At 38.9% G+C, this 10,191-nt stretch overlaps 1 protein-coding gene across 1 annotated transcript in view; it reads right to left on the bottom strand.

Moving 5' to 3' along the window:
• LOC107584023 (pleckstrin homology domain-containing family A member 5-like) overlaps nt 1-9,652 on the bottom strand; it is a 164,891-nt gene extending 155,239 nt beyond the window's left edge. Inside the window, exons 1-3 of the mRNA XM_016270428.1 lie at nt 9,500-9,652; nt 9,320-9,396; nt 8,774-8,831 (exon numbers count right to left, since the gene is read on the bottom strand). Of these exons, the coding sequence (XP_016125914.1) occupies nt 8,774-8,831; nt 9,320-9,396; nt 9,500-9,591 (227 nt within the window). The 5' untranslated portion in view covers nt 9,592-9,652. The remainder of the gene's footprint in view (nt 1-8,773; nt 8,832-9,319; nt 9,397-9,499) is intronic.
• Nucleotides 9,653-10,191: the final 539 nt, after the last annotated feature.

Below are 10,191 nucleotides of genomic sequence, written 5' to 3' on the forward strand. Positions count from 1 at the left end.
CTTACTCAGTTAATTCATCACAGCACATTAACTGCTTGCATGGGTTGGTCAAAAATGACAGATTTTTTTCCCCCAGAGAAATTAATGTATTATATTTTAGTTGAAAATATTTGTATTTTATTTATGGTACTAAATTATATTGAAATTTAAACTTGTTAAAATTGTTAAAAAAATTGTTAAACTTTTTGAAGACACTTGGTAGATTATTGCTGAAGCAAAAAAGTGAAAGTGAAACTAAAAAGAAAAGAAAAAGAAAAAAAACATATAGAAGCTAATTATGAGACATGCACAAAAATACTATTATAATATTTATTTTAAATGAAATATATATTTTCCAAAACATGTCTTACACCAAAACAGCGCAAAAAAAAAGAACCTGTTTATACGCAGTACCAAACAATTCCACTACAATAAATTTGCTCACCATTCATTTCATTTTTTACTGCAAACAGTACAAGCTTGACTATTTCCTTCAGGACCATTTAACCTTTTTGAATCATGTCCATGTTTTTTTTTTTTTTTTTGGTATTCCCATAGCAAGTGCCAAAACCTTTATTAAGTTCCCTACCTTTCAGATGAAGTAAAAAAAAAAAAAACAGGACCAGACAGTTAAGACATTAAATTTTGCATTACATGTTTTCAGAAATGTTGTATAATAAATGTAATCTAATTAAAAATGCACAAATTTTCACACGCTTCCAGAAAATAAATCTGAACATTGGATAAAGCCAGGTTCAAAATTCTTGTTTAATTTTGTTGACATATTAAAGGTTTTTACAGAAGATTTTGGGTATCTCTTTATTTAATCACTCAGTCGATCAGAAAATACTGTCAAAAGCCAGAAAAAAAACGCATTTTCACATTATATTGTTAAATACATATCAAGCGAATGACATATCAACAAACCCCTAAGTAAAAAACTTTCAGAATATAGACTATAATAAAACTGCTTAGTCTGGTAAGCGCTGCTGAAGAACAGATGAAAACTTGTTTTAAGAAATCTACTGTAATTGAAATCCACAGATGCAAACAGATAAAGTGCAATGATAAACACTTCAATGTGTATTTTAAATGCTATCTTTACACTAGCCCAGGGGTAGGCAAGTTTGGTCCTAGAGAGCCGCAGTCCTGCAGAGTTCAGCTCCAACCTTAATCAAACACACCTGAACAAGCTAATCAATGTCTTCAGGATTACTAAGGCTATAGGCAGGTGAGTTTTTTTTCAGGGTTGGAGCTGAACTCTGCAGGACTGCGGCTCTCTAGGACCGAACTTGCCTACCTCTGCACTAGCCTAAAGATGTTATGGAAGCAAAATCTCAAAATTGACCAATGTTTTTGCCTGTAGCATCCTGCCTAAAGGGAAAAAAACCCCGAAGCAGTCGTGAACTGCCTAGACAAATGACAGTGTCGTCAAAACGGCGGATAAGTGAATCTATTGGCGTGTCCGTCAGGAGAAGGATGGGTGGCCGGTGCTATTGAATCACGCCACAGGAAGCGCTGAGCAGGAGAGCGAGATAAAACGGGTTGTGCTGCAGGAAGGGGCCGCATGTGGCGAGGAAACGCTGGGAAAACGTCTGCATCACCTGCTCGATCACGGTCAAGCACTAACAACAAAGAGAGCCAGGCACCGGCGGCACAATGCGCACACTGAGCGCGAGACCTGAGCCGCGTTCTTGTTGTCTAATGAGTACTGTGAGTGAACGATCGCCGCTGGCATCTTGTTAAAATCTCAGAGAAACATGTGGCCTGGTTGCGCCACATAGTCAGTGGGCTGACCCAGAAAGCCACGCTTGGTCACCCAAGTCGGAGGAGCACTGATCCATCCGTATAAACGTCTATCCTGACCCCATCTGAGATATGAATCATGGCTCTGCGTCAGCAAAATCTGAGGCTGCGGAGAGCGTCCAGCCGCTGACTATGAATTAATGAGCACTCCATCATCTCCCAAGCTGCCATCTACCCATTCATTTAGCAGCCCACTCATACAAATCATCCGAAGCCGATATTGAGTGTCTAACAGCCGAGTAACCCATCCACTGGCATCTGGAATGGTGCTGTCACCGAGCTAAATGCTACAACCCAAGGGCCTTCTTACAAACCTGGAGGAACTGAAGTGGACATTGGATTCTTTAATGTAGATCTTTAATGTAACTTTTACCAAGAATGAGTTTTCAGGTTACCCAATGGATGGTTCTGGTGCCCAATCATAAAGCTTGTCTTCCTTATGTTTACAAGAGTGATGCATCAAAAATATGGCTAAAAGCAAGAAAAACGGGCTAAAACACTTGCATAGCAGACATTTTAGCATGGAGAAAAAGCAGCATGCATGTGAAACTATTCAGCATTCAGCTATACCACATGACAGCTTGTTAAAAATGTCAATATCTCATGTAGAGTCACGCTAACTGGTGTATGTTAAGTGCAATATAAAATCAAAATAAAGCTAATCTTTCAGTTTCAGCCATAATGTTTGATTTTGGTGCATACCAAGTAAAAAATTTGTGGTCAAAACTACAGAAAACATATCACAGCATTTTGTTGAAAATATTGCATAATACAGAAATGGAGAAAAAGCAGCATGCATGTGAAATTGTTCAATTTTTAACAACACAATTATTCAAATTTTTATATATTTGTATATTTATAACAGCTTGTTAAAAATGGTCAATATCATGTCAATATCTCATTTCAGAGTCTACTATTATGCAATTAGCAGAATTTATCGTTTTTTCCAAACAAACACTAATTATAAATTTAATAATTCCAGTTTCAGTGCTGCATTTTTTTTTTTTTGGTGCATCATTAGTTTCTGGGCCAGAAAGATTAGCTCCTCAGTGACTAATGTCTTAAACCAACTGGTTAGGTAAGAAAATTTCCAGCTAAAAACTAGAGGAGACAGACCATAACACCTGGCTGAAAATACTGCATGAACTTCAACATAGAGAAAAAGCACTGTGTACGAAATTATACATATTTTTTTCATATTTATCAAACTACAGCTTGTTAAAATTAATCTATATCTCATTACAAACAAAGGCTGACAGAAAACATTTTTCGGTTTCAGCCAAATTCATTTTAGAGCATCACTAGTTTCCAATGAATAAAATACACTTCTGGACTGGAAAAATGGGCTCTGCAATGGCCAATTTTATAAACTGGTTGCAAACCAAGAAAAAAAGAAAGCAAAACATCACGAGACTGATAATACAAAATTAAACAGATCGCTCCAGTTATAATCAACAAAGCCGTTGAGACTGGAAAAGCACAACTTGGCGCCATTCAGATGAATAAGCTGCAAAACAACTTCACCTGGTTTATTTATTTTAAGTGCAACTTTTAAATAAATTCCAAGCATTGAATCAAAGTTTGGACAGCATTAAGAGAATTAAATCAAATTAGAAATGAAAACATGATTACTACAATTAAAACTCAAAGACTGCAATGATGAGCCATGTTTGTTTAAGGTCAGGTTATGTAGAAACACAGCAACATTATCTCTCAACCCACAAGTCTGTCGAAATGAGAGCAAATTCTGAGACGAGCACCAGAACCATTTCAGTCCAAAAGGAGTTGCTTTATCCAATTAGAGCAGTCGAAGAAAAGTTTGTGCAGTCAAAGCCAAATTCTGTTATTTTGCACTGGAATCACTTGAGCACTGAACTGAGCTGTCAGCGCCTGGCTCGTGTGTCAAAACAATCAGAGGGCCAAGCGTCATTTACCCTTTCACACCATTTCTACTCGCCCCATGGCTCTCAGAACGAGCGAACGGGAGCAAGAGTGAGAGAGGGATGCGGGCTCTGCATGATTCGATAGTCACAGGAAGCATTAGGAAGCTTTTCATCACTGTGGACCCACTCCACCCATCCATCGACCCACTTAACTGTCCTAAAACCACAGCATCTCACGTTACTGCTGCTCTGGAAACGAGGAAACGCTCACACAGCGACGGCGAGTGACACACACATGGCTAAACATGTGAGGACCATTAGAAGCATTTCATTCAACAGCATCCCTGCCGAGGTGGAAACACCTGCAGCGGAATGAGTGATGTTTTGATTGGATACTGTCCATGCCTTCCTTTTGTTCACTTTTCCATCACATCCACCAAAACCTACAGTTTATAACAGTTACAGTCAGGTTGCTAAATCACTATTTAACTAGTAGCTAAATCTTACAGAAGCCTTGTATAATTAGGTTCAAGGTGCCTGTCCAATTTTTAACGGCGTTGGTTTCAGAAGTATTTTTCCTGTTAATTTTTTCCCATATGGATAAAAAAAGAATTACAAAAAAAAAAATTACAAAACTTTGATTTGAAGTAAATAAATGTTAATATTTGAATATGAATTTGACTATTTGGGGAAAAATCAAACAAAAAGACAAATTAATGTCTTTAATAAGAGAGAGAACTACAATCCCCTTAAGCGTTATAAATAAAATTCTAAAAAATAAAAACAATGGAGAAATATAAAGATGTTGGGAAAAATAACTACATACAGTAGCAAGCAATATTTTTACAATAATTTCAAAAGATGGATATAGATATAACTTAAGTAGTTTGACTGGCTCAATTACGCCATTCGCAGTGTTTAATGGGAGTGGGTGGTTCTTTTGGCACAATCTATTGTTTTGATTCTCTGATTGGTGGAGACTCTTTTGTAGAATCATGGGTAATGTAGTTTTTCACCAGAAATTCAACTGTTAAACACAATTAAATATAAATTGTTAAATAATGTGAGTTAAATGGCGTTAACAAATGCATATACTATTAATGAACCTTATAGCTTCAAGAAGGTCCGTGTTTAGTTTGTAAATTATTGTTAAAAATCAATTCCTCTATGGAGAAAATGAATGGGATTTTTACTTTTGACTAGGTGGTAGAGCATTGTGTTAGCAGCGCAAAAGGTCGTGGATTCGATTCCCAAGGAACACACATACTGGTAAAAAATGTATAGCCTGAATGCACTGTAAATCACTTTGGATAAAAGTGTCTGGTAAATGCATACATTTTATTTTATTTTACTTTAATTTAAGTTAAATCTGTTTGAACAGTCTTAACTTCTGTGTGAAAAGCTTAAAGGTCAAGTCATTCCAATCCCTATAGGGACACTAAACAGAAGAATATTTCGTCTTCCATTGTAAAAACATACAGACGGTCACTGGTTAAGCCAGTGTTGCTATCACCCATCTAACATCTACACAACACGAACAGATGCACACACACAAACACAAAACAGCACATTCGGAAAGAGCACGCCACAGTTGAATAAGTGACCTTTGAAACTTCCCCCTCTCTCCACACATCGCTCCATTTATTTCCCACTCCAGTCAGAAACGCCCCAGAAAAAAAAAAGTCAGATTGCATCTCTAAAACAAGTACACTTAAATAACATCACATAAAAGGTTATTCCATCCAGTCAGATGCACTCTCGTTGAGTAACCTCTGCTGCTCTTTGGAGTGCATGTTATTTCACTGCATTCCCCCTTTAATTTGCAACACAAGACATGAGCGAGACACGGGGAGGGAGCTCATCCTCTGCCTCTTGTCACGCTGCCCAATCTGCGGCCTGTTAGGCAGTAGGCGGAAACTAATGACCAACATGAGTGTCTTCATGAGCTGTTTATTTTGCTGCATTCCCAAGACGCTGCAACAGCTGCCAAGCAAAAGCAGAAAAAAGAGAAGCCGTCTTCAGCTAGCCACACAACAACAGCGGCCTTTCAATCGCTGCGACGGCCAGCGCAACCTCTGCTTCACACGCCGCTCCAGATGTAGACCACAGGTTATCTGCTTCACCATCTCAATTATTCGTCATCTTCCTTTTCAAAGAACACTGGAGAGCTCCGGAAGTAAATATCCCATTCATTGCGACCATAGAGAAACTGATATTTAGCAATAATGCAGAAAAATTCTGTAGAAGCCACAAGTCGAAGTGATTTCAAAAAAATGTTTTATTTTTAAATCTAATTTCAGGTGCAGAATTTCACAAGATATTAATCCAGAAAAGAGATCCACCAATCAGAGTTTTTGTTTTCACAAAAATGAAAATTGCATCAGGTGATCGGCCACACACAAAAAAAAAAAAGATATAATTTAGTCTCTTTAAACCCTGAATATAACTATTTGTTTATGTATGTGCATATTTTAAAATATCTGAATTATTTGAATATTATTTAATATGATAAATATATATGTGTGTGAAGATACAATTAAAGTGATATATAGTTATATTACACATTAAAATTTTACATTTAGTTGCTATTTAAATTTATTTAAAAATATATTGATTCTAATACCCCAGGCAATGCAGCCTAGGTTAGTTTTCCCAAAGAACTACTTTATTAAAGATTTTTGAAGACCTTGTGGAAAAAAGCAGACTGGAAAAATATGGGCACTCTCTGTTGTTCTCTTTTGGGACTAGAAAGTGTTGCGAATGCTCTGCATGGCGGCCACAGCAAAGCTTGCACTGAGCGTCCTCTGGCTAGCCGTGCTATTCCTGGGTGACACAGAAAAATCCTCCTAACACGCTGCAGTGCTTTTTAAGGAATTCTGACAGGCTTGAGCCAATGGATCAAATACCACAAGCCACTTGCTGCTCCCGAGCGTCGCTCCTTCATGACTCCCAGAGCGACTTTGTGCCAGTATAATGAATGAGCCCATATCACTCTTAATCTCTGGCCGGCCGCCATCTGCCGCTGCGGTAACATGAGCGGACTCCACATTGGTCACTACGATCTCATCCTTCCGAGATTCTCGAATTGCACGTCTTAGATCAATATGAAGATCCAAAGGAACATTAGAAGCGAAAACGGGCTCATTTCAAACGGCTCTGGGCCTCCAGGTATCATCAGCGCAGCGGTAAAGGAGTCCAGGGAGTCTGTATGGAAACAACCATCCACAGAGACGATGATAAAGAGACGCATTTGAGCAAAAGACTAGTCGTTACATCTGTCCAGCGCTGAGATTGCAGTTAGATCGTCGTTCGCTGGCATGGTCCAAGCAGACAGCATGCCCTCAGACGTACAGAAAGTGTTGAGTTGTCAATCCTGACGTGACTAGATGCATCTCCTGAGTTCTAGCTCGAATCCCTGTGTTAAATCAGCCTCAGAGTTCAGCTCTGGAATGGGTTTGGAACAAATACTACAAAGCAGCACACACCATGCATACAAATTTTACACATAGGAGCCAATTAAACGGAATAATTTAAAGCAGAATTAGCCTAATTTTTCTCAGTATAATGGTCAAAATATCATCACTGCTAAATAGAGAGTTCAAAATATCAGCATCTGTAACAGCCCTATGTCTATTGACTGCAGACTGACTTTAGTCACAAAAGATGACACATTGAGTGAGGAACAACACTTTGTGGTAGAAATTTCAAAAATTCAATTCAAAGCTTTCAGGTGGAGGTTCCAAAGCTGCCCATTCATGACACTACATTTTTTTGCACAATAAATCAAACAAATGATGACAAAATGAAATGATTTGCATGATCCCGCTACCGATAATCCAAGATAATACTCTAATACTATTGTTTTGGTCATGATAAGGCACAATTGACAAAGAAAATCAAGCAATTTTTGTAATGATAAACATTTAAATCAAACCTGGCAAGCAATACAGAACGACCAATGCTAAGGATGCATATTAATGCATGTTTGGATATTAAAATGATATGGACGCAAATACAAGCACACAAAAAACTGCTGAAATTAACACTTATTTCACACTATTTACTCAAAAACCACAAGTAAAGGTTATTCATCTGATAATATACTAATTATTTATGTAAATAATCCCAAACTGGGTAAATAAAATCCCCATAATCAACCAAAATTAGCACTTATTTACTGAAAAACCACAAAGATTTTGGAATTGGCACAAATTGAGGTATTAATCTGATAAAATGTGAATTATTGACACAAATAACTTCAAAATAGCCACAGAAGATCCCTAAAACCAAATTAACACTTATTTCACACACTATTTAATCAAAATCCACTAAAAATGTTATAATTGGCACAAGCGGAAGGTATTAATCTGATCATATGCAAACCATCGATGCAAATAATCTCAAAATGTCCAAATAAGATCCTAATAAACAATATAGCTCATTTTTAACACATTCACTGATTAAAATAGCCTCTAAAAGGCACATTCATCAAATTAAAAAGCCTGACAGAGTCTAAAAATATCGATCAGCTCCTCTCCACACCCAAATAAGCAAACCAAGTCCAGCTAAACGAATGAAAACCACATGAAGGGTGCAACAGATTTGTCTTAAACTGCACTAGAGCTTTACAAACAAGGGTTAACATGATTCACTCGCTGGAAACCAACAAGTTGAGCCTGTTCAGCCAACAGAGTTTTGAATCACACGGTTCCTGTCAAGCCCTCGGTCACCGTCAAAGTAATTACTTTTTTCGTAACCGGGGTTGGGAAAGAGCTCTAACGACTCGTGTGTGCCTTCAGTGTGCAAGCGGAAGCATTTCTGGAAACGATATGGCAGTGAGTGAGTGTGTGTGTGTGTGTGTGTGTGTGTGTGTGTGTGTGTGTGTGTGTGTTAACCTGTACTGTACACTAACGCCTAAACAACAGATCCCTCTTCTGGTCACATATGAGATACTCAACCGAGCGTGAGATACTCAGATTCCATAAGAGAGAGAGAGAGAGAGAGAGGGGGCGGCGATCTGAAATCACTGTCGCCACTGCTGCTGTCAAACAAGCAGGCGAGAGCGAAATATCCTCCTTCTGCCAGGAGCCGAATCTCCAACTCACTTGATAAAGCAGCGGGCTCCTTCGAACGTATATCCTTCTTCCCATCCGGTGGGTAAATCTGAAAAAGGAGACAGGAGGACAATGAGCTTTTGCATGCAAAAAGCATCTTCTAGAGTGACTGGCTGCACATCTCTCATCGTGCCCGTGATCTGCAGAGCTGTTCAATGCCCACAAGCACTACTCGCATCCCTGTACTGCAGATCAACACGTATCATACAGCTTGTTTCGTCTCTTAATAGTGACAAAAAACTGCTAAGGCTTTCATAACGCAACTGTGGAGTGCTTTGAGGAATGCAAAGCATCTCCTGCAAGCTGTCAAACGATCCGACGAGTGCAGCAGCAATGACAGCTGTCAACCAAAAGCCAAAATCGACCATGCAACCTTTCAGAAACGTGAGCGCAGGTGTGCTGCACGCATGCAACGCGACGCGACGCGAACGCAATGACACTGCGCGCGTCGCGTTCTGCCACAGCCGCGGCTCTGCAGCTGCATTGATTGCGTTTCTCCTCATGCGGATTTTTCCCCCCCGTTAAAAAGCCTCTTACCTGGAGTTTTTCTGTGCCCTGTAATGACGGCTTCTCCCGTGACTGGATGCAGCCAGGTTGTGCTCTTCGCTTCTTCACTGTTGGGTGAGAAAAAAAGGGGAGAAGAGAAGGTGAAAAAACAACCGACGAGAGGCATTCGAGGCGAACCGAGCCCCAACTTTCCATCCCGCGGATATTTACTTGATAAAGAAGACGCGTCCGTCGCGGGTCACGCCGTAACTCCATGAGGAAGGCAGGCAAGACAGCCACTCCGGGTTCAGGTCCGCCGCCATGTCTGAGCTCTGAGCAGCGCTCGAGCCGCGCGCCTCCGACCCGCTCGCGCGTACTCGGGATTCCTTAGCAACGGTGTCCAGGGCGCAGGCGGGAGAAGCGCCTCCGGGGGGCGGGGCGTACGCGCAGACGCGATTTATATATTTCCTATTTAAATGACATTCTTATTTGCGTTAGCCAGCTTTATTTGTGTTTTGTGCTCACAGAATATAATAAAGATTGCGTTTATTTTCAATGATAAACATTGCAAAATTTTTTGGGTGTTTATTACGAATATATATTTTTTATAGCTTATTCTGTAATTTCTTGTGAATATTAAATGCAACTAAAGTTAGGTTAACAATAAATTAATTAATTAATTAATTAATTGCCTATAATATTGTTGCATGGTGCTATACATTGCTTTATAGCAAATATCCAAACCAAATAAAAACGTTTATGTACTACCTTTATAATAATAATAATAATAATAATAATGTATGTTTTTCAAATACTGCATCGATCTCTAAAACGAAAATCTAAACTTGGGTGTCAAGTATGCATTTTTTCTTTTTTCTTTTTTTTTGTAATTCAACCACAACAACATTTATTTATAAAGCACA

This window comes from Sinocyclocheilus grahami, unplaced genomic scaffold, assembly GCF_001515645.1.
Source record: "Sinocyclocheilus grahami isolate Dianchi unplaced genomic scaffold, SAMN03320097.WGS_v1.1 scaffold56.1, whole genome shotgun sequence".
Taxonomy (NCBI): domain Eukaryota; kingdom Metazoa; phylum Chordata; class Actinopteri; order Cypriniformes; family Cyprinidae; genus Sinocyclocheilus; species Sinocyclocheilus grahami.